This window comes from Equus quagga, chromosome 18 (assembly GCF_021613505.1).
Source record: "Equus quagga isolate Etosha38 chromosome 18, UCLA_HA_Equagga_1.0, whole genome shotgun sequence".
Classification (NCBI taxonomy): domain Eukaryota; kingdom Metazoa; phylum Chordata; class Mammalia; order Perissodactyla; family Equidae; genus Equus; species Equus quagga.
In genome coordinates, this window is record NC_060284.1 from 14153705 (window position 1) to 14179138 (window position 25434).

The window sequence follows — 25434 nt, forward strand, 5'->3', positions numbered from 1 at the left end:
CATACATAAAGTGAAGATTGGGTAGAACTGTGTAATTTTATTTACAAACATGAACTTTGATCTCTTAATATTATGTTACATAAAAATTTACAAATTGTGAAACTAGAATATTCTATTCAAATAATAATTTAAGATGTATACCTGCTTTCCATGATTCCCAAATCTGGTTGCAAACTAATAGTCTCTGTTGTGATTTCCACTTTCCGTACACTTCCAAAGAAATCAGTTATCAGGACATTTTTAGGATCCCTCTGAAAAAGATCAGTGCGATGTCCAGGAGTAGACACACATAGACTTTTGGGACATACCTGAAACTGAAAAAATATATATAACAATAATAAATACACACATGACTCCACACACATACAACTTTTATTAAATTCAGTTAACACAATATAGGAGACTATAGTCTATTTCAATTTAAAGCTCCTGCAACCTAAAGAATCTACTGGTTCTAAAGATTAAAGCTTCATTGCTATCCCAGTGCTTGACATTCCAAGAAAGCTATGCAGACATTAGAACAGGTGTTAAACAGAGAATCTAGCCAAGGAGAGAAAAAACATTCATTTTTTTAAAAATATGCTCAAAGTATACTTTGAACGCTTTAATCTATGAGAACCCACACGCCAATATTACAACAGGAGAATTGCTTTTTTCTTCCTCTATGTCCATCTTAGTGGGATGCTCTACCAGAGTGGTTTTTAAACATTTTGTAATCATGACCCTTCATTCAAACTTTAAATTCAAATAAAATATTCCACAGTAGTCCCATATGCAAAAAGATGAAAGCTGAGCTGCTCTGGGTTGCAGGAAGTTGAAGCACAGCCTACCCCCTAGATATCCCCTTGCTCTCCTGCTGTGAACCTATGCAAACCTTTCTATAAATCAAGTAACTTTCTTAGTTTATCCATGATGAAAATAAACCCAAGGCACATGCAGGCACTCTAGTGCTCCAAAGAAAACAGTCTGAAAACCAAGACTTCATTGCTACAAGATCTCACAATAATTTTTATGTTAATCTTATCCCTGTTATTCCATATCAATGAACTGCAAGGACAGACACATTTTCATTCACTCAGCGAAGCATGAAGTGTCGATTACATATATTTCATACTGTTCTCTTCCACAGAGGATCAAAAACCAGTAAGACAGGGTCCTGTCTTCAAGGCTTTAAGTCTAGTCAGAGATGAATAAACATAACAAGGTAGAAAAAAAGGAGACACGTTCTACTTCAGCAGAGGATAAACTTCTCATAGTTTGAGGATAAGAAAAAACAGGGAGTTGGATTTAAGCTATTTTTTTTAAGGAAAAAGAAGATTATACATGGGAAATAAGAACATTCCTAATAATGGAGCCACTGCAGAGATGTGCAAGACAAATAACCTAGTTTGGCAGAAGCACAGGATATGTAAACAAAACCACTACAGGCCTGCTGGTAAGGGCCCACAGCCCACAGCACTTGCCCAGGAAGCACACAACAGATGGAAGATTGAGGAAACAAAGTAAAAGACAAGACACAATAAACAAAGAATATTGAAACAAAGGAATATTGCAGGCATCCATGAGCAACCTGATGGGCTTTATTAAGGTACCAGCAGAAGAAAGCAGGAAAAGTATAGCCGAATGAGCTTGGGAAACACTGAATAAGTATCATCCTCTTCTTTGCTCCTAAAATAAACATATCTCTACTTTTTATGAGGTCATTCCTTCCTTCAAGAATGTCTATCCATATAAACCTGATTCCTTAGCCTCAGCAACACAATGACCTGCAATGACTCCGTTTAATTTTCGGTAATCTCCTTCACTTACAGAATCTCCGCACTCTGGCCTGGTCATATGTTTATCACGAAAGACAAGGATTATCTAGTATTCCAACTTCCGCGTTCCGCAGGTATTCCACTTTCCTAGAGTATCCTATATTTCTCTTCCTTCAAACTTGAAAATCTACCTCTTCGAGGAAAAATTTTAATCACTAATCCTACTGCATTTTGTTGTCATGTCCTTTCCATCATTCAGTATTCACTGAGCACCCACAAATACACCAGGTACCATAATTAAGTTCTGTGGATAGTAAGAGGCATAAAGCACAGTCCTCTTATTTAAGAAGCTCAAAGCCTCCAGGGAACATCATAAATATGAACAATTACAGAGAAATATGAAAAGCATAATAAAGGTACATAGCAAGAGTTATGTGTTCACTGAAGAAAGAATATTACCTGGAGGACCCAGAGACTCCGTATAATGAGTGATACTCTATAAACATGCTCTTCAACTGTGACCAATGACACGACACATTTTTAAGAGGCTAAGCAGCAAGTCTTCGAATTTTGCTGCTCCTGAAGCACCTAATATAGTACTCTGAATACAGCTGATACTCAACAAATTTTATCATACACACATAATCCAACAAAAAATAGGTATTATTATACAATATCTAGAGATACGTCAAATCACTGTATTATTTAACTTCAAGGAAATGGATCATTTTTACTGAACAAAGCTAAAATAATCATCATTCAATTAAGAAACAGGGGGAGGGCAAGAGGAGACATAAGTGAGGAAAGTTTACTAAAAACTAAACAGCAATTGTGAGCAATAAAAAAACATTAGTTTTCTCAGTCTTTCCTGTATGATTTCAATGGAAGAATTGTTTTTAAAATCCACTAGACTCTCAAAGTGAGAGGTGCATATACTGTGAACTTGTGAGACAGCATAACATGCATTACATAAAATATACAATGTATAATCCAAAAATGGGAATAAACTCTAAAATTAAAGTAATTGGAATTTAGGTGACTATAATTTTCCTATAGTTAAAGTAGCATTTCACAAGTTTTGTTTTGTTTTGTTTTGTTTTAAAGATTTTATTTTTTTCCTTTTTCTCCCCAAAGTCCCCCAGTACATAGTTGTATATTCTTCGTTGTGGGTCCTTCTAGTTGAGGCATGCGGGACGCTGCCTCAGCGTGGTTTGATGAGCAGTGGCATGTCCGCGCCCAGGATTCGAACTGATGAAACCCTGGGCCGCCTGCAGCAGAGCATGCGAACTTAACCACTCGGCCATGGGGCCAGCCCCCCACAAGTTTTGTTTTAATATTCAAATTCATGTTGAGATTTAATATGCATCAAAATATATAACCTCCAAAATATAGTAAGTAGCTCTATTCTACGCTAGCAAATTTGATAGTTGATAGAGTGTTTTTGCAGTAGAACTGCTTTAATAAATAAAAATTTACCTAAAAGATTTCTGTATAATAAAAGAGATCCATGCAAAGCTGCTTGGCTGAAGTGCTGGCATCTGTCTGCTCAGCCTCCACCTCACTGCAAAGCTCTATGAAGGCAGGGACAGTGTCTGCCTCCTTCACTAGGATATAGCCAGGGCCTGGCACTTAGCAAACACTCAAGAAATGTTTGTGAATAAATGAAGGTATAAATTAATGGAAAAAAGAATGACAGTCATTGATGCAAGGCAATTATCCAGTCTAGAATTGTTTCAAGCTTTTCTTATGTCTACTTTCAATAGCAACTTCAAAGTGGATTTATTTAAAAAGATACAATCAGCGCAGAAAAGTCAGGAAAAAAGTTGAACTAAATTCAACAAGCCCCATCAAAACACTATACTAGAAGTTGTAGGGTACACAAAAATATGTAAGAGAAGGCCCCTCTCCTCTAAGAATTTCCTATTAAGTGACAAAGACACTCACAGTCAATTAGTAAGTTCAAAAAGACTATGATAAAAGGCACAAAAGAGAAATAGAGCTTTGAAAAGCTTTATTTATCTTACGTAAATTCCAACAGGGAAGAATACGGGAAGACTTCCCAGAGGAGGTAGGATTTGATTTGACTCCTGAAGAATAGGCAGAATTTCAATAGGTGAATCTAAAAAAAAGTGCTTTTCTGGTAGGGAAAAGAGCATGGGCAAATGAATGAAGAAAACAGGAAAGTACCTCAAGGAACAGCAAGCTACCTGGGCTAAAGCATTAGACCTCTTGTACTAAAGAGAGAGACACTACTGCAAAGGGAGAGTCAAAACAGTTTAAAAGGCCACCAATCAACACATAAAACAGTACCAGAGGAGTACAAGAAATAACAGACTTCACTTATCACGTTAAGATTAGCATACCTACCTGCTATAATCAAATCAAGCAAATACTTACAAGGTCGTTCATATTAGTTTGGCTAGCTGGATTAATCTCTTCCAAAAATTCCAAGACATAAAATGTGTATCTATCCATAAGGTGGACTCCAATTGCAGGATCAGGCTGATGCTATGAAAAGGCAAAGCATATACAATGGCATATTATTCAGCCATAAAAAAGAATATCTTGCCATTTGCAACAACATGGATGGACTTTGAGGACGTTATGCTACGTGAAATAAATCAGACAGAGAAAGACAAATACTGTATGATCTCACTTATACATAGAATCTTAAAAAAAAAAAAGCTCATAGATACAGAGAACAGATTGCTGGTTGCCAGAGGCAGGAAGTAGGGGGTGAGCAAATGGATGAAGGAGGTCAAGGGTACAAATTTCCAGTTATAAAATAAATAAGTCATGGGGATGTAATGTACAGCATGATGACTATAGTTAATAATACTGTATTGCATATTTGAAAGTTGCTAAGAGAGTAGATCTTAAAAGTTCTCATCATAAGAAAAAAATTCTATAACTACGTATGGTGATGGATGTTAATTAGAATTACTGTGGTAATCATTTCATAATATACACAAACATTGAATCATTATGTTGTACACCTAAAACTAATATAATACTGTATGCCAATTACACCTCAATAAAAATAAAAAAGCAAAACAAAAAAAGCATATATCTAAAAGCATCATAACAAAACGTCTTTAAATGTAATCAAAATTCTCTTCTAAGATGTTAAAAAGTCTAAGAATATGAAATAACAAACATATTTATAAAGGATGTAAGTGATTTCAGAAATAGCTACACATCCCAAAGACAATGCACTTTACAAATGGGAAAAATGCACCTACCGAGAGTGAATCTTCTCCCACTTGGCTACTAGCTAAAGCCATTATGTTAGGAGAATAAAATCGCTCATACATGGACGCTCCTTGACAAGTATCAATAATAAACAGTAGCTCATTGTAGCTGAAAGAAAAGTGGTAATATCTTTGACAAGAATCATGCTATTACTCATACCTTGACTAATATTTTTATAATACCTCTATAATATAAGATGTTGAAGTCATATCTTAATCATTTCATTAGTTAAAAATTTGAGAGCTTTCAGTAGAATTCCCAATATGAATTTGATATTAGAAATATTAAAGGAATAATCCTGTCCAGGGAAACCATCCCAACAGGGAGCAGTGGTGGTTTCACAAAGTGGCTGCCCCAACTCTTTCCCCCTACCTTATCTATGTCATATGATTCAGAATCAAAATGTATATTCAATTCAACAAACACTTATTTGGCACCCACACTGTCCTAGAAACTGAGCTGGGTTCAGAAAAAAAATATGACTTAGTCATCATACTTAGAGCTTAAAATCTAACTGGAAGACAGACACCTAAGTGTATAACTACACAGGGATGTGGTAAGTGTTGCACATACTTATTGAGAGACTACAATGTGCTTGATGCTAAGCTGAGGACACAGCAGTCCCTGCCGTCACAGAGCTTAGAGTCTAACAAAGCCCAAGTGCTCTGAGAGAGGAACCGAGGGAACTGTGAAGAAAGGCAGGTCACTGACAGGTGAGGTCTGACTCAGGCAACGAAGGGTGAGTGTCATTTTATCTAACAAAGAAAGGAAGAGCACATTCCAGCAGAGGAAAAAGCCTGTGCTAAGGCACCTAAATGTGAAAAAGTATAAATGTTTGGGAAAAGGGGAATAGCAATGTGTAGCTAGGATTTAGAGTAAATTTGGGGGAATGAAGGGAAATTTGTTTCACAAAGGTACAGTAGGGTTAATCTGTAAAAGATCCCATATGAAGTCTTGAAGAAGCCACCAAAAGCTTGGTTAAGTCAAAGAATCACATAATCAGCTTCATATTTTAGATTGAGCTAGCTAGCTGGTGAAGGTGAAAGTAGGGAGCAGATATCTTTCCTCAGGGGTTTCTCTTAGACACTGGATCTGGGTAAACAGCTAACACTGCACCCAGAAAAGAAAGCATAGAATCTTGACCCACAATATCTAAGCAGATGGTAGAAGTCACAGTTAATATGACACATTTGTTCTGAGACAAAATCTGCGGAGGCCCCTGAGGATCAGAAACATCCAAGTTGATGAGAGGCAGTATAATTAAAAGAGGAAGCTCTGGGATCGAACCATTTGGATGGGAATCCTAGTGCTGGCGCTTACTAGCTGTGTAAAGTTTGACAAGTTATTTAATCCACCTGTGCCTCAATTTACTCATTTATAAAAATGGGAATAGTAACTGTATCTACTTCATGGAATTGTTATTAAAATTAAGTGAGACAATATCTGTAAAACACAGTGCCCAGCAGCCAGTACGCATTCAATAAATCTAAGCTATGAATAAGATAAAACCAGTCTAGTAAAAGCTTCCTCATCAACACTTCCATACATTCTGTTTATGTTTACAATTCAATATTTATAATATTTCATTTGTGTACATATTTCTCTTTTCCACAAGATTTTAAACACTTTGAAGGCAGAATAAGTATCATATCCCTCTCTGGGCCATCTATTTCGAAGGTAACCCATAATTGTTTACTGAAAGTAATCAAATTAAAAGCAGTTCTATTGCTACTTTAAATTCGCTTAAGTTCATACGACAACTTTCAACTAAAGGAGTGGACTATCAATATATCATCCTTAATGTGAGTTAAGTTACAAATTTTATACTAATCGTAACTTTAGCATCTTTTTCCCACAAAAAACAGGTTTTGCTATCACATGAAGGGCCAGAGAATGTGCAAAAAGTAGGAATAGGTACAAGCTGGAAAATAAATATATGTTTACAATCCCCCTAAATAATGGGGAACAAAGAGGATGCAAAATAACAAGAGATACGACCTGAAAGTGTTAACATTTTTTCAGGCTTTTTAATAATCCTAAGTTTTTCTTTTAAAAATAACTCAGTTCAGTAGAAATAACAAACATAAATCTAAAAGATGAGAAAAATGATTTAATAAGTTAAAATTTCATAAAATAAGATCTACAAATGTACTAACCATGGAAAAATTAGGTACTAATTTATCTTATGAAAGTAGTCATTTGGGAAGCCGGCTGAGTGTTACAGCAGTTAAGTTCCCATGCTCCTCTTCAGCAACCTGGGGTTCGCCAGTTCAGATCCTGGGCACAGACCTACACATCACTTATCAAGCTATGCTGTGGCAGACATCCCACATATAAAATAGAGAAGGATGGGCATGGATGTTGGCTCAGGGCCAATCTTCCTCAGCAAAAAAGAGGATTGGTAGCAGATGCTAGCTCAGAGCTAATCTTCCCCCCCAAAAAAGAAAAAAAAAGGTAGTCATTTGCTAATTACCGTCTTTTCTGCCACATTTGTTCAAAAGCATCTGCAAGTTCTATGTTGGTAATTTCTTCAGAATCTTGAAATTTCAAGAAACCATTTCCACCATGTCCTTGTAGGAAGAGTTAAAAAGATCAAATAGACACATTTTTTTAATGCAAACTGTATATATCTGGATATAAACATTTACTTCATTCATGACAATATTTTAATATCATTTGTTATTTTATCTCTAAAATATAAAGTACTGTGAAAACAAATAAATTTAATTTTCTATTATACCAATTAAAAAGAGAATAAGGATAGACTGTGTAAAAAATAGTAGATATAGTATCGTCTAGAGTTTTTCTATCATTCAATTCTAGAAAAGCACATTTATATTTTTTACTGGCTCCACTGTTACATCAGAAATGAATTTCCATAGACAAAAATTCCTGAAATCTTTGGTGAGAAGGGAGTCGAAGCCACTGGCTAGCCCCTGGGTGTGCCAGTACTACTCACAGCATATCCCTAGGACGCTAGACTACCAGGATGTGCAGCCCTCACCTAGAACTTGACGTGTTTACTACCACCAACCACCATCCCGTGAGAGCTGACTAGAAGACTGCCATTTAGAATGCATGATAGAGCCGGTCTGTCTGGATTCAAACACTATCTTTGCCACTTAATGACTGTATTATCTTAGGCAAACGACAATCTTTCTATGCCTCTTCAGTTTCTTCAGCTCTAAAGTGAGAAATGTATCAGCAAGACCATCATTAGCATGCCTATATAGCGCCTTTGTGCAGATTTTTAAAAGGTACCTCCTACTGGTCATCAGGGTAGAAAAATCTACCTATTTCAGCATCCCCTCTGAATATATGCAATCCTGTGAGCTCAAAAGTGGTAAGTGGCTATGCCTTTCCAGGGAAAAAAAAATACTTCTCCCTCTCATCAGACACAACTCTATGACAGGGCACACAGCTTAGTAAGTATAAACATATCCTAGATTTCAGTTCCCACTTACCCCACTAGCCAGACGCTTATATCTAGTACACAACCCACACAACCATGTATGACAGCCCTGAACATCAGTACCTAAATCTTCAGGTTGCTGTGAGGATGATATGAACACAGTGATTTAGAATATTGCCTGATGTATGGTAAGCCACAATAAATATTAGCTATTATCATTTTTATCATCTTTTCATAATTATCAGACCTCCCATTCTCTTACACAAGTTGGCAAACTTTCTCTGTAAAGGGCTAGGTAGTAAATGTTTTAGGCTTATGGGCCGTATGGTCTCTGTTGCAATTATTGGACCCTATCATTGTGGCGTAAAAGCAGCCAGAGATAATACATAAAACAAATGGATGCAACTGCGTTCTAAATGAAACTTTATTTCCAAAAAGGCAGCCCTTCCATGGGCCATAGTCTACAAATCCTATCTCAGACTACTGGAATTTCTTCCATTACCTGGAATTATCCTGAAAGAGTACCAACAGACTCAAAAAAACCAGCTGTAAAACCTTTAGTTTATTTAGTACATCAAATAAAGCTAAGCTACAAGAATGCACTTCATCTTATTTGCCACAAAAACTCGCAAAATTCTTGTAACTTCTAGATAAACTAAGATGAAAATTTTCCTGACTTCAATAACTCTGCTGAATTAATTTATGAAGTTTATAAACTGATTGAATTTTAAAAGCTGTAATAAATGCAATGTGATAGATAAAAGTAAACCACTAAGTAGGGGTCAGTAACTGTCCTGCTGTGTGACATCTAAGAATCATTCTGCACCAGTTTCATCATCAGTTGAATGGAATGCCCTCTGAAAAAATTTTCAATATCAATTGATTAACATTCATAATTATTGAATACTACTACAAGACAGGGCAGTGGTGATAAAAAGATGAAAAACACATTAGCAATGACATCTTGGAATTCAAAATCTAATGAAGGCAATAAATATCCAAACAAGAAAGTAATAATAAGTTAAATGCTAAGATAGAAACTACAGATTAATATGCAAGTACAAAGAGAGCCTACACTAGCCAAGGAGATGAGAAAAGTCTTAGGGCAATTATTAAAGGTATTATTCACATCAGGACACTTCTGACGGAGAAAGGAGGTGCTATTAATACTCACATTGGAACAACAGATGTAAACTAGGACTGTCCTAGGCAACTGGAGACATAGATCACCTTAGACTTAGAAAAGAAAATCATTAAAGGAAGTGACTCCTGAGCTAAGACTAAAAAAGGCAGGGAATAATCAGGTAGGCAGAGTAAACTGAGAAGACATCGATAAGAAAGGCAACAGCTTAAGCAAATGTTTGGAGGACAGAAACAGTCAAATGCTCAGAAGGAATCAGAAAAAGTGTAGGAACTAAAATTAAATAAATAATAACATAACCAAATGAGGACTTTATCTCCAATATTCCTCAAAGTAACTGACAAAAGACTACTTCAGCACATATCTGGGGAGTATATTTAAAATGCAGTTTCCCGAGTCCTAAACTGAACTAAAACTAAAACAGAAATTTAGGAAAAGGCCCAAATATCTGCATTCAGGCAATCCTCGTGCGACCCCATCAATGGGAAACCACTGTCAAGTGTTAAGCAGAGGAGGGACAGATTAGCAATTTTTATGAAATCCATCAGTAGGATGATAAACAGGAGACACAACTGAAGGCAAATCGGCTATAGCAGGACACTGAGTAACAGGTGATAGCCTTACCAGGGTAACAGTAAAAGAATAGAGAGAAGAAACTATGGGACAGCACAAAATGTCACACTGTTTTCAAATATCATTTCAAGTTGTTATACATGAGAAAAAGAGAACTACATAATAAATAAACTATTTTAACCAAAAATTGCTTAAGGTGTTTAAATTTCTTTCTATGCAGATATCTTTTTGAAAAGAGTCACAATATAATCTATTATTAAATATCTAAATTTTGAAATTACCTGTCATATAAATAAGAATATTGCTCCTATCATCAGAAAGAAGACGTTTTGATCGAGGAGTACCAGGCGGGACCCTCCCAGTTAACACCCGTAAAAAATTCTCCACAGTCACCTAGAAAAAAAATGAGATATCAGATGAAATAGAATTTGGGGAAACCTGATTTTTTTTTTTACTTTCAAAAACATTCTTTCTTCTTTCTCTATGTATTACTCAGCACAAACTGAAAATAAAACACAAAGAGGAATACAACTCAATTAAAATATATTAACTATATACCTCAAAGTAACTCTGCTTCTACTTAAAAAAATACTAAACACTAACAAATAAAAACTACCTTGGGAAAAACTAAGTTACTTTTAAATTTAAAATTTTAAATTCTCTGCAAAGGACTGCCAAAAACTTAAAAATTATTAATCTGTCTTTATAGGCAATTCTTTGGGAAGATACAAAATATAGAAACTTGTAAATAAATTCAGCTACACTATAACTATTGTAGTTAATCTGTGCAACTACTTAGTCAATTCTAGATTAACCATGAAAGATAGGTTCATAATAAATCGAAAAAATAAAACCATGAGGATAGGTTCATAAATAAACCTCAAATTATGTATTTTTTATTTTTTAGTGCATCTTGTTACTTAAATTTCATTAGGGGCATCTTTAACACGTAAAAATTCAGAACACCTTAAACCAGATTTCCCAACTTGGAATTTCAGGACTTCTGGGATTCTTTGAAAGCATATTTAAAGTCGTGGAGAGTATAATGCTAATTTAAAGTTATAGTGTACAGATCTAAATTTAAAAAGCAGAAAATCTATCCTTATTTGACTTTTCCCTAGGTCATAGGAATGTAAATGTGTGTGCGCGTGTGTGTGTACCTGTGTATATAAGCTGTTTGGTTTACATTTTTCCAAGATGACAACAGAATGCCAAGTGTTTCAATAGGACTTCTTGTTGGCTAACAAGGTAGGAAAATTTTTGGTTTTCATTATATGATGACTAAATACACAAGTAAAAAGTCCAACATTTAGACACATTTAATTGTTGAACAAACATTTCTGAGTGCCTTCAACAGGCTGTTATAGGTACTTGCTATGGACAAGATACATAAGATCCTGGCCATGTCCTCAAGGAGCTTCCGGCCTGGGAGAAGACAGACATGCTTTTAAAACAGGTCTGGGACACAGGAAATTGCATCTTACATTTGGTAGGCTTGGTAAAAAAGGGAAGATTATCGGAGGAAGACCTCATTAAGGAAGACTTCAAACTTTAACCATACTCACAATATATTACATCTAAAATGGAGTTTCAAAGGGAGAAAATATAGTATAACGCCATTTTTTTCAAATTTACATTTTCATTTTTAATCATTTAGGCATAAAAACACTGGAAGCATATTAAAAATGTTTACCTCTAAGTAGTGGAAATATGGGTGAGTTTTTTGTCAGTCATTTTAATTTTTCCACAATTAATATATTTACTAAAAACACATTTTAGACCAAATATGAAAAAGAAACAATATCTTTACTCTAAAAGAAAGTTGATACATAAAACCTCAATAAAACACTCTAATAAAGAAGCCAAGATAAAGCTGCTCTATCCTAGATACACATACGAAACATTCACATTATGAAAGGTTTACTCATATATTGCTTCCTTAAGATAAACTCCAGAGACAGAATTACATCAAGGCCTCAGTGACAATTATGTATGAAGTTTAAAGAAAAAGAATAAGACTATTTTATTCTACCACTATTTTAGAGCTTAAAAGTAACAATAACTACATTTCAAAAATGTTCCTAAATTAAATCATTTACCTCATAACTTCTATAATCCACTTCTACATCATCTCCATACACATTTAGTTCCATATTCTTGTGACTGAACACTGTAGCTGGTTTGGGATTTCTAGCATTGCATGCCATATCATCTGCAAGCATCAGAACAATGTGACTAGAAACAAAAAAAAATCCAGTAAATATACTATTTAAATAAAACCAAAAAGTTAAAAACAGATACACTTTATTTATATCATGTGGCAATTATGTTCACTCTTTTCTTCATTAAAAATAACTCAAGATTATTATTGAATACATTTTTAAAAGAGCTTTAATTATTTTTTTCATATCCTTGTGTGGTATTAGTTTTAAAGCAGAGAAATTAGAGTGATCTGGCATGAACCTATCTGCAGAACTTCAAGTTACTACCTTAAATTTTTTTTCCAACGGAGTATACTTTATGCCACATAGCAAAGGGAAGTTGAAGGAGCTACACTGTCCTCTCAAAACATTTCTTAAAAATGTAATATTTGACATTCTCAAGACTTACAGATTCCACGTTAAACTATGATATTCCAAAGAATTTAACTTTCAAAACCCAAATGCTGAAGTATGAAAACACGCAATCCATCAGCAAGGAACACACCTCCAATCCAAGCACTGTCCACCGGCTCCACCCCACCTCCCTACTACCAGCGCCGTCCCCTCTTGACTAGATGCTGGAATAACTCCCTCCCTGGGTCCCTGCTTCCACGCTCACCCTCTCACAGCTCATTCTCCTTACAGCCACCAGAGTGATCTTCCTTAAATAGGTCAAATCATTAAACTTTCTCCCTTAAAACCCTCGAAGGACTCTCCACTATAATCAGAGAAAATCAGAACTCCTTACCTGGTCTAAAAGGTTCAATTAACGTGGTCTCTTTCTAACTCTCTAACTTCACCCCTATCACCCACGTTCACCATGCTCCTCCCACAGGGGCCTTCTTTCTGTTCCAGGATATGCCAAGCCTTTCCCACCTCAGGGGCTACTGACCAAATTTAGACTTCTCTCCTCCCAAATCTTCATATTATTCCAATCTCAGCTAAGGTAATCTATTCTCATTACGTGTTTCATTTTCTATAGGTCAGTTATGAATCTGAAATCCCTAGCATCTCCCACCACCACCCCCATTAGAATATAAGCTCTCTGAGGGCAGGAGCTTTATTTTCCTTTTCACCACTGGATTACTCAGGCTTAGTAATAGAGTCTGGCATATAGTAGGTATTCAATAAATGTTCGTTGAGTGAATGAAACATTTTCATTTTTGCATATATTTTCTTCAAGAAAAAGTTACAAAATCTCTCTGAAATACTTCTCTTGATCTTACCATTAAAACTAGTGAACATGAATCAGGCAATTCTTTATTCTACCCTATACTTGAGCTTCCCAAACATAAGGAAAAAATTACTGTGGCATACATAATGAGTTTGGCAGGAGGATAGCAAGAAGAAAATGTTCTGCTGCATATGTTCCAAATGCATTAAAGTTCAAAACTGAAACATTGTGATTTTTCTTGAAAATTGGCTAGATTTCTATTTTGAAAGGGTTCCAACACTACCACATTCAAAGATCAGATCTTCAGCTGCTACTGATTCATACTCACAGAATGGTGAAAGTTATTTCTATTAAAATGGAAAATATATCTTCTCTTTTTAATAACTTAAGATGATTAACTTACATTAAGTTATTATCAGTCTTATCTTTTTTTATTATAAGCCACTATTAAACAAGCCTAAACTGACCTCCAAATTTCAATACAAAAATAAGAGTATTCCTTTAGGCCATGTTTTTGGTTTAAGGTTAATTTCACTCTATGAAATTAAATGATTATTTAATATCTATATAATGTCAATATCATAAAGAAGTAGTAATTTCAGCTTAAATTATAAATTCAATCAACATTTTTCCTACAGAGAATTTTTAGCCTCAATATAAGTACTATAACCCTTGGTTAACATAATCAATAGATCATAAAAACACCATTTTACTTGCGTATAATAAAAGAAAAGTAGGTCAGGAAACAGACTGGTTTTCAAAGATTTAAAAGTGCAACTACATATTGTAATTCATTGTTTCTGAAACTTAAGAAATGTTCAGAACTCTTTTATAGAGAAAAAAAAATTCTCACTTGGTCTAAATGTTAAATTATTTGTAGAATGACACAAATATATACATGAAAAGTAAACTCCTTAGGCTTCTAATAGTTGTACGACCATAAAGACAAAATTACAAATTTAATTTGTAACAAAACTATGAAACCAATAATACTCCAAAAACAATAATTCCATTTAAAGGATGATGCTATTTTGCTAAAAGTAAATGACTTCTGTTGTACTTAATGGAGAAAGAAAGAACTTCAGGCCTGGTTCTACACTTTGTTTTGTCCCTATATTTTGACATCCACACTACAATATAACTCGGTGATATACAAAACATCTGTTCACAATAGTATGTTGTCCAAAATGCAGTTCATAACTTCCAGGCTCTGTTTACTGTTCAGATACTCAGGTCTTATATTTAACGAAACCTTTGTCAGTAAACATTCTCTGAGCAGCAGTTCCTGTGAGACCTAACTTGTCAACTCCTTAGGGCGTCTTTGTCACCTGAACATCAGGTTAGCACCACAGCAGTTATTTAAGTCTTCACTGAGTGCATATCACCCAATCACTGCTGGAATCAGGACCAAAAGATCTACACTGAAGACACACTACTACATTCCTATAAATAACGATAGCAAGTTGCTCTGTATCTTATTAAAATTAAGACAAAATCCCTCAAATATATCCAATCAATACAAGAATATGATACTCTTACAGTCTGGCAATCCCAAACTACCGTTGTGTGATGACTCAACTCTCACACTTTGCTCAAGCCCCTGCAAAACCTGTATTATACAATGAAGCATATGGGAATGTGGCCTTCTCTCATCACAAAACCCAAAGAAAAAGTGAGCACTGAAATTGTAGAGAAAGTTCAGTTACACAGTGGTTAATTATATAAGTAGTTTCCACATTTTTTAAATCATGCATTCCTATTAGTTAAAACAAAATGTGACAACACACACATATATACTGACTAATTTGTAAGTCACATGTATTTGCTGCTTTAAATATATATAATAAATACTAGCGAAGCATAAATTCTTTCCTTTTTTAAATAAAAAAGCAAACGCAAACTAACATTTTCTTCCCCTACTACTCGTTGGTATCTGATCTAAATACCATGATCATGCCTATGGAGACTTTAAAGACCATCAGGATGAAAATGAAATTTTAAAACTTCTCAAAAAAGAAGGGATGGAACCTAATTTGAGAAACATATGTGGGGGCAAAACGGTCTAAAAAAATCACTTGCCCAGCATTATGTTTGCCAAACACTGAAGGAACAGGTCAGCCCTGCATCAGGGCTGCTAGGCCATTCTTTACCCGCCTCCCTGAAATCCCTCCTTGGCCCAATAAGGGTAACCAACCGACGGGTAAAAAAAAAACACATTTTAAATAGATGAATAACGTTTCACCATCCTAGACGATTAGAGTGTAAAATTTCAAAAAGCATAAATTTTCATTCATAATGGACTGGTATTACCTTAATAAAATTTTTCACTGAGCAAAATTTAAATAAATTACTGTTTGGGTCAAATGTTTTTAAATCCCTCACTTAAAACTGCTATACGTTCTACAGCCACGCTACTAATCAGATAATACTACATTAGAGCTTGTTTAGTGGCCAGAGCTAGGATCACCAGGCTCATCTTCAATACTATCACCATTCCAATCTAGAACAGTCACTGAAATTAAAGCAGCAGCTTTGAGGATCACAGGGATCTTTGATGCCTCTTTTTCTGCTTATGGATGCTGCTCTTTTTTTCTGACATAAATTATTCCAGATACTCTGGAGATAATTGTTTCTGTAGCAATGGAATGACTGTGGGACCAAGCAAATTCAACAAATTTTGTTATATAATCATTAGCTTGATGCCAGGCTTTTCTTCCTCTGTCTTCCATGTCTTGAGTAATCTACAAGTTAATAAATCTTGCCATCGACGCACTAGGCAACTACTCGTAACAAATCTGCTAGCCACAGGTGCTGGACCATCAAGATTTTCTGAATTACTTTTAATTTGCCAAGTGTCAAACAATTGGCAGTACTAGACTGTACGAGGCCAGGTATTCTGTACTTACAGTATTAGAGACAAAACTCAACCAACTGCACTGCAGAGACGGCAAGTCACCAGCAGCGAGCATGGTACATGAGGGGAGAACTAGCTAGCTATAGGCTCACATATTTAAAGTCACATGTGGTTTACTATAGTAAGATAATAACCAACATTTATTAAGCAACCGGTATATTTCAAGCACTGTATTATCAAAATAAGGACAATACAAGCATTACCTCATACACTATTTCCAAGATGTATTATTAAACCTATTTTACAAGTTATAAGACTGAGGCACACCGAAGTTAAGTAACATGTCCCAGGTCACAGAGTTCCTAAGCAGTGGAGTTTGGACTCAAATCCAGTTTGTTTGACATGAACATTTGCTTTGAACAATTCTGCATTACCCTGAAACTATGTGAACTGGCATTTGAAAGGATTTAATGATGTGTTTTGTCTCATATTGATAATTTAATCAACTCAGAGGATTAAGTTAAATGCATGAACTCATTATTGCCGTTCAATATTTATGGCACATAACTGACATAAAATAGGCCCTTGAAATTCTAAATGGAACCATCCAGAGACCTTAGCAGACTCTCAAATTGAAGAATAGCATTAGAGCATATAATTTCTCCTTTAAACATAGTAAGGTATAACTGAAAAATTTAAGTGCCCACTTAAATGCAAACATCAGAGAACAGAACTTCAAAGAGACACAGAGGCTAATGTTCTAGACCATTTCCAGTCAATTCCCCAAGGCCCCTGACTCGTCTACGGAAAGGCATTGGAATTGCACTCTGCTGCTGGCCCTTCTCTCACCAGGTCTTTTCAGCACCAAGCCTGCCATTTTCAGTCTGAAGCACATGCACCCACACCTGTAGCCTACACCTAAGGCTTCACTGCTTTACCTCCGCTTCCCAACATTCCCCAACATTAACCACTCTTCCTACAATGGGGGGAGGGGACAAGCAGCAGAGACGCTCCACCCAGTTCTAACATGGAAGTGATGATTACTATTATCTAAAATGTAGCCACAGTATGCTAGAGGTAATGGGGTGAAGTACAGGATGGTGGAAAGAAGTATTTGTTGAGTTTACTGTGTGGCAGGTGCTGTGCTGCAGTCTTTTCAGATACTTAATTTTCAGGAAATCACAAAATCCTGTGAAGACTATTGTCTCCATTCCAAAGATAAGAAATTCAGTGAGATCAGATCATTTGCCCAAAGTCGCATGGTTGGTAAGCAGAAGAGTTGGGATTTCAAAGCCCACACACCTTCCATCCACTACTGCATTCTTTGGCACGATGGAATACACTGCCTTTCACTCTACTTCCAAGTAATAAGCAGAGCCAAAGAAAACCTTTAATAATTTCTATATTCACATCAACAAATATTAAAGGAACATCACTTTTCCTCATAAGAACCTCCTCTGAGTAATTCCATTTTCCATGGTTCAATGAAATTTGTGCTTTAAACTTCATTACAAATATTTTTTAGATTTTGATAAATAAATTTAATTTTAGAGCTATAGATTTTAAGTCTGTTTTCACCTTTAAAACAAACTGGAAAATCTTCTCAAAATCTTTTTTTAATTACAATAAAATCTGACTAAGAATGCTTGGGGAATGGGATGTTCCGATTTCAACTCTTTTTCAAAACCCAAAACTGGCCTGGTGCCCCTGCCAACACCTGCAATGCCTGCACCCTGCAGTGACCACCATGGACCCCTGCCCTCCAGCCACAGCTACTGCTGCCTAAGTCACTGCCACCTTGGTACCCACTGTATGATTAAGCCATAATCTCAAATGAGTAAACATATTCCTTTCTGTCATCACACGTTTATGGAGTTTCTGAAGGACAGTGACGATTACTGTCAAGCACAGCATGACCTTTATGAGGACAGAGAACTGTAGAAATTATTATTCCACCAAGAAGCCACATAAGAGCAGTTAATCTGGACACAGAGTGTTGAACTGCAATCCAGAGCTTTTCCAGTTCTGACCTAGAAGGTGTAGGCCTCAGTGCACTTCCTTTCTATTGCTCAACATTACCGGACTGAAGATTTGCTTCTTGTTAGGAGGTTCATTTCATTTCCTATTACTCCAAACTTCATACTCAAAGCACTGAGAATTTCAAGTGGAGTATGTTGAAGTTTCTTTGCATCATTTCTGTATTCAGTTTTTTTAAATTTTTTTATAACCCTAAGGAGTATTTTTTAACTATGTTAACATAGCTTGAATGCACTGCTCAACTCCCACGGAAGTCACATCCAAGAACATATTTCTTATCACACACAATCCAACCAATGAGACCTTAAACTAAGTTACTGACACACTTAAGAAGTAAGGAGTTACCACAATAGTAAGAGTATGTGAAGCAATGCGTGACATTGCTCTTACGGAAAAAGAACGCATCCATGTTCTTGACAGGCCTTTTAACGAAGGTGCACCACCATCCAACCAGATTGTTGATGACTAGTTAAGTCTTGTAAAAATCAAGTTTGGGGAAGAATCTGATTGTTGTACTGCTGACTATGTTGCAGGCCGTGGGAGAGCTCCAGTTGCCTTCGCATTAATAGAAGGTGGAACGAAACATGAAGACAAAGTACAGATCATAAGACAAAAGGAGCATGGAGCTTCTAACATCAAGCAACTTTTGTATTTAGAGAAGTACCCCTCTAAAATGTGTCTGCGCTGCAAAGACTTCAATGGCCAATACAACTGGGGTGCCTGATGCTACTGTCTTGGAAGTGGAACTTCAGCTAGGACCTAATTTGTTGTACATATTAGCCAGGAAGTTGGCTTGGTGAATAAGTCTAATGAAGCTTTTACAGGAGTATTGACAAGCAGTTTTACCAGATTACACGCTTGACAGAACCTCTATGTTTTGGTTACAATCACCCTGTTTGGACACTTAGCAAAAGACTTTTGCTGTTCAGCACTTAAAATCTTTTTATCATTTGTACCAGTTGACCTTTCCTAAAATCCTGCAGTATTGAGTTATGTCTTCTTTAAATCTATTCGCATGCCAGAATCTTAACAACACCTGAGAAATTTAGATAGATTAGCTAACGAAATATCCAGTATAACATTTATATAGAATCAAACTCCTAACTATGAACACTCTAGATCTTTTGTGGTTTATTCCTTCAGTCACTTCAAACATTGAAAGTAGGGCCAATATGGCTCTTGGCTTGCTCACTTTATGTTTACATTTCCCACATTCATACTAGTATACATGAGGTTTGTGGGACCAGTGATTTTTGTTAGTTTTTTTACCCAGTCTTACAGTGATTATTTAATGTCTTTCTATAAATTCCATTTTGTGCTGTTGTGGAAAACCACCCTTTTGAAAATCTACATTGTACAGAAGCACATCTTTAATCTTTAATGTCTCCAAGCAAAAAAGCTTTACAGTTAATTTAATGTTTGCACTTATGGACTGTGTGTAACAACTTAACAGGGAGGGCCTGAAAAGGAATGAGAAGAGGTTATTAAACATTTCTAGTAAGATATTGCCTTTATCTTGTGCAGAATATATAGAATATGCTCTTTAATAGAGATTTCTTCAAAGGTAGAGATGCTTTGTTATTGTAGCTAAAACAATTGTTAATCATAAAAATTTTGGAATTTCTGTTATTTTTCCATACCTATTGGAAGTTGTTTACCAGCTATTATTTTTGTTTGAAGTGTGCTTTTTTTCCTTCTCTTCCCAACCTCCCTTGCAAAAACAAAGGTGGTTTCTGCTAGCAAACTGAGCAGACATGTAATTTTTATATGCCTTTTAAGCTGTGTAACTCAGTATGTGGATACTTGATAATTTTATTATGTAATTGATCAAATGGTGATGTGTATTAATGTTAGTTTAACCATATATTTATACTGTCTTATAACGTGTGGTTATAGCTCTGTGGGAGAAATAATTTGTCAGTGTTCACCAGCTTGTAAAAACCTAGTGCGAGAGATAAACATCTAAACAAATAAATGCAAAAACAAGACAATATCTAAACTGCTTTCTTGAATCAGTATAATCTACTATACAACAATCTTTATCAGTACATCAAAGCTAACATTTGAAAATCTATTTTTATTAAATATAACAATATAGATAGAACTAGATGAAGTGCAAGAAATTAAGTTAATTTGCCTACAATAAACCTAAAATATATTTGTAGAACAAGCTCCCTAATAAGATCTTATTTGATTGTCCTTTGCTTGGAGTAAGATGGAGGAAAACTGACAGTTTAGGGAAATTAAGTTCTGATTAATATGGATTTTACTTTCTAAAAAATCTGAATTTCATGATTTGAAGACTTGGAGATGGATATAATCTTAAATATAAGTTAATGGGTGGGTATAAGGATTTAATGTCAGCGTACCTTTTACTGAACTGAGTACCTCCTACTCATGCTCAGATCAAATTCTTGGAAATCATTAATATTAAACTCTGTGAAATATCTTTTTTCCAAAGAAATCAAATTATGTTCACAAATGTTAATTTCACTTATCCTTTTAACACCCCTGAAAGACTCAGATATAACGTGACAGAGAATTACAACACTGTTTCTATCAATTCTCCATTAGAAGTTCTCAGAACTTTCTTAGAAATAATATCATCACCACTCTCCACGGTGAAATGTTGAGTCCGAATTATTTTGAGGTCACTCCCATTGCCACTACCCAAGCACTTACACTTTTTCTTGGAAGTTATAGTTTACTCGCCTGTCCTTTTCTCTTCCCTGTGTCCCACTTCAGTTGACTTCACACAAATTGGCAAGTGCATTCTAAACACCATAGGCTCTCAATACAGATTTGTTGGTTGAAAAAGGGAAGAAGGAAAGAAGAAAGGAGGAAGAAAGGAAGAGAAGTAAATTAAATGTGTGTATTCTGCCCCCACCTCCCATCAGTTGTCTGTCTTCCTTCCTATTTCTCAGACCAACCTAGCACCTATCCTAAGTGATAGGACCTCAAATGCATCTGGCTCCTTTTACTGGTTCCCCAACACTTTTCAACCTAGTTAGAAAGAATCAGCATCATAAATGGAAGAGTCAATGCAGAGACCTAAGAACCCCCAAATTAATTTTATGTTTTCTCTTCTTATTTTTACTTTTCCTTTCTTTTGACACTTTCCCCCAACCTATAAATTCCTTGTCTCAAAATCAAAAAATCTGTCTTGGTTCTAAGTTCCCTTAGTCTTTCTCATCAACTCTTTCTCATTAACATCATCCAGTCATTTTTCCTATTTCTTTGCTTCCCTTAACTGTTCAAACAACTGTAATCATAATTCTACTCACCTGATCCAAAAGAAACTGTGTGCACTTCTTATACGACCTTTCTATATTTAACACTGTTGGCTATTCCCTTGTCAGACTCCTCTTGCTTTCCATGATGCCTCACTTCTCCAGTATTCCGAACACTCCTTCTCAGCCATGCTCAGCTGTCTCTTTTTTTTTTTCCCTTCTGGTGAGGAAGATTGACCCTGAACTAACATCTGTTGCCAATCTTCTTGTTTTTGCTTGAGGAAGATTGTTGCTGAGGTAACATCTGTGCCAATCTTCCTCTATTTTGTATGTGAGACACCACCACAGCATAACCTAATGAGTAGTGTGCAGGTCCACACCTGGGATCCAAACTCATGAAACCTGGGCCACCGAAGCAGAGCCTGCAAACTTAACCACTATGCCATGGGCAAGCCCCCCACCAGGTGTCTTCTTGACAGGAACTATCAAACATTCAGACTCACAAAATAACCTAACCTGGCATCAAATTCAGCTAGAAGGATACAGAACAGGAAACAATGTTTGCCAGTAAAACAGTGCAGTAGGCTCAATGTTGGCCCCCAAAGATGTCCATGTCTCAATCCCCAGAAAGCATGAATATGTTACTTTTAAAGGTAAAAGGGAGTTTGCAGATGTGATTAAGTTAAGGATCTTGAGATGGAGAGATTATCCTGGATTATCCAGGCAGGCCCAATGTGAGCACAAGGGTCCTTGTAAAGAGGGGGCAAGAGGGTCAGAAAAGGTAATGTGACAGCAGAAACAGAGAGGAATAATGACATGTGACAATTGAAGAAGAGTCATTGAAGATGTTATGCTGCTGGCTTTCAAAATGGAGAATAGGGCCACGAGCCAAGGAAAGCAGGCAGCCTCTAGAAGCTGGAAAAGGCAAGGAAACTGATTTTCTCCTAGAGCTCCAGAAGGAACACAGACTTGATGACCCATTTTAGACTTCTGATCTCCAGAACTAACCTGCATTATTTTAAGCCACTAAATTTGTGGCAATTTGTTACAGCAGCAATAGGAAACAAATATAGGCAGTATCAGGCATTCCCTTCCATGGGAGTACCCTCATAACAATCTACACAGCAGTACACACAATTGTCCAGGACTTTCTCCTTCAAGTCTAAGAGGCTGTAGCTGATACTGTGCCTAAGTGTACGTATGTGCGTATGTAATCCTCCCAAGCTATTCTCTTCGGTCCTTCAGGCGACAACTCGGGTATGAGGGAATGAGACTTATATGGGTGGGCAGAATATCCACTTTGGCTTAGAAGCCTCATGTCCCTCTGGAGTCAATATTTTATGCAATAACTCCAGAGACATAGTTTTCAGGGTCTCTAAAAAGAACCAGCCCAATTACAAGGATCAACACACTCAGGGAAGCCCAAAGGTATGGCTTTCTCTTCAAGTATTTATGATTTATTTTTCCTGGTCCATTTGTAGTTATCTAATCAATAAGGGAATATTTTTACCATAAGCAACATTACCTACCTTTATCAGATATCCAAGGGAACAAAGTTACAAAGCGAACAAAAATCAAATTATTTTGAGGAGGAAAGGGCTTTGTTAACACTGTATCAACACCTTAATATTTATTCTAGTTAGGCTCTCTTGATTATAAGGAATCACTAAAGTGAGTTCAAACAGGGAGGATGAATATTAGAACGGCACACAATTCTATGGAAATTCAAGAGTAAGGCCTTACAGAGACTAGAACTCAAAAGTAGTTTTAGATATATCAACAAAAAAAATTTGTAGAACATTATGGATTCCAGTGCTTTGCCACTACTGTGACTCAGCTATTCTGCCAGCGTCTGCTTCCTTCTCCTTCTCTTACTAACAGGCACATTACTCCATCTAGTCAGTACAAAGGCAACTCATGACTGAAAATGGCTAAACTTACAAACCTCCACCTTTTCATGACTAACCTTATGGTAATTAAGACTGTCACAGTAATAATAAAACCAGTATTTAGCATCATTAAATTAATGCCAAGTCAGTTGATGCTAGGCCAATGCAACCAAAGTAATCAGAAAACTGATAGGCTGATCCAAGAGATTGTAGAGTGATGCAAGGAAAAAGGGAGCTGGGAATTACTCCCAATCAGACTGATGAACCAACAAGATTCACCCCACGTAGATATTGTTTCTCCATCTTACAGACAGGGCACCAAGGCTGAGAGAGATTAAATAATTTGTCCAAGATCAAAAAACTAGCGGTGACTTTCTCAGGCCATTTCCAGGTTTAGTGAAGGCCTAATGATACAGTAGGAAGTAAAACATGTAACTACAAACCTTAGGCACAGCAAGGAACTGCCTTATGATGGTAGGTAGAACTCTGAGTAACAAGGTGGCCCTTCACCTAGTAATTGTTCTAGATTCCTCCCACCTGGCTGGTTTCTCACTCTGCAGGCTGCACCGCCGCCAAATCTGAGAGTACCATGGTGAGAAACTAGGGAAACAGAGGGGAGCAGTAGCCACTTCCTCATATCCTTATCTCATATCCTTTGCATCGTTTCTTTGTTGGTTTGGAAGCAATCTAAAGCAAAAGCAATAAAAGCCGAGTCATCATTCCTGCCCATTTCTGAAGTTAAAGTAGACTTTGTGGTCTGGCCCAACCCAATAACAGAAACCAGATTTAAACTAACACAGTCTGACTCTAGAGCTTGTACTTGTTTTCGTTTTTTTTTTTTTAGTCACCATGCTGTCTATTACATCCCCAGGACTTATTAATCTTATGACTGGAAATTTGTACCTTTTGACCACCTACACTCATTTTGCCCACCCCCCAACCCCTGCCTCTGGCAACCACCAATCTGTTCTCCATAGCTATGAGTTCATTTTCTTAGATTCCATATATAAGTGAGGTCATACAGGATTTGTCTTTCTCTGTCTAATTTCATTTAGTGTAATGCCCTCAAGGTCGATCCACGTTGTCACAAACGGCAGGATTTCCTTCTTTTTATGGCTAAAGAATATTCCATTGTATATATATATATATACACCACAACTTCTTTATCCATTCATCCATCCATCCATGGACACTTAGGTTGTTCCCATGTCTTGGTTATTGTAAATAATAACTGCAATGAACATGGGGGTGCAGATATCTCTCCAAGTTAGTGTTTCTGTTTCCTTAGGATAAACACCCAGAAATGGAATTGCTGGATCATATGGTAGTTGTTTTAATTTTTTGAGGAATCTCTACATTGTTTTCCATAGTGGCTGCACTAATTTTCATTTCCACCAACAGTGCACAAGAGTTCCCCATTCTCCACATCTTTGCCAAACTTGTTATTTCTTGTCTTTTTGATAATAGCCATTCTAACAGGTGGGAGGTGATATCTCATTGTGGTTTTGATTGGCATTTCCCTGATAATTAATGATGTTGAGAATCTTTTCATGTACCTCTTGGCCATCTGTATACCTTCTTTGGAAAATATCTATTCAGATAATTTGCCCATTTCTTAACTGGATTGTTTGCTTTTTTGCTATTGAGTCATAAAAGTTCTTTCTATGTTTTGGAATATTAACCCCTTATCAGATATATGATTCATAAATATTTTCTCCCATTCAGTAGGTTGCCTTTTCATTTTTCTGATTGTTTCCTTTGCTGTGAGAAGCTTTTGAGTTTGATGTAGTCCCACTTGTTGATTTTTGCTTTTGTTGCCTTTGCTTTCAGTGTCAAATTCAAAAAATCATCACCAAGCCCAATGTCAAGGAGCTTACTGCCTATGTTTTCTTCTAGCAGTTTTATGGTTCAGGT

The 25434-nt window shown here is 36.2% G+C and overlaps 1 protein-coding gene and 1 pseudogene across 2 annotated transcripts in view; one reads left to right on the top strand and one right to left on the bottom strand.

Moving 5' to 3' along the window:
- Positions 1 to 25434, bottom strand: part of PIGK (phosphatidylinositol glycan anchor biosynthesis class K) — a 107555-nt gene that overhangs the window by 57850 nt on the left and 24271 nt on the right. For both annotated transcript variants that reach the window (XM_046645477.1, XM_046645476.1), the window contains exons 4-9: positions 12235 to 12370; positions 10417 to 10528; positions 7483 to 7579; positions 5000 to 5117; positions 4155 to 4265; positions 142 to 314 (exon numbers count right to left, since the gene is read on the bottom strand). In XM_046645477.1, coding sequence (XP_046501433.1) covers positions 142 to 314; positions 4155 to 4265; positions 5000 to 5117; positions 7483 to 7579; positions 10417 to 10528; positions 12235 to 12370 — 747 coding nt within the window. The remainder of the gene's footprint in view (positions 1 to 141; positions 315 to 4154; positions 4266 to 4999; positions 5118 to 7482; positions 7580 to 10416; positions 10529 to 12234; positions 12371 to 25434) is intronic.
- Positions 18628 to 19159, top strand: LOC124229924 (protein tyrosine phosphatase type IVA 1-like; annotated as a pseudogene).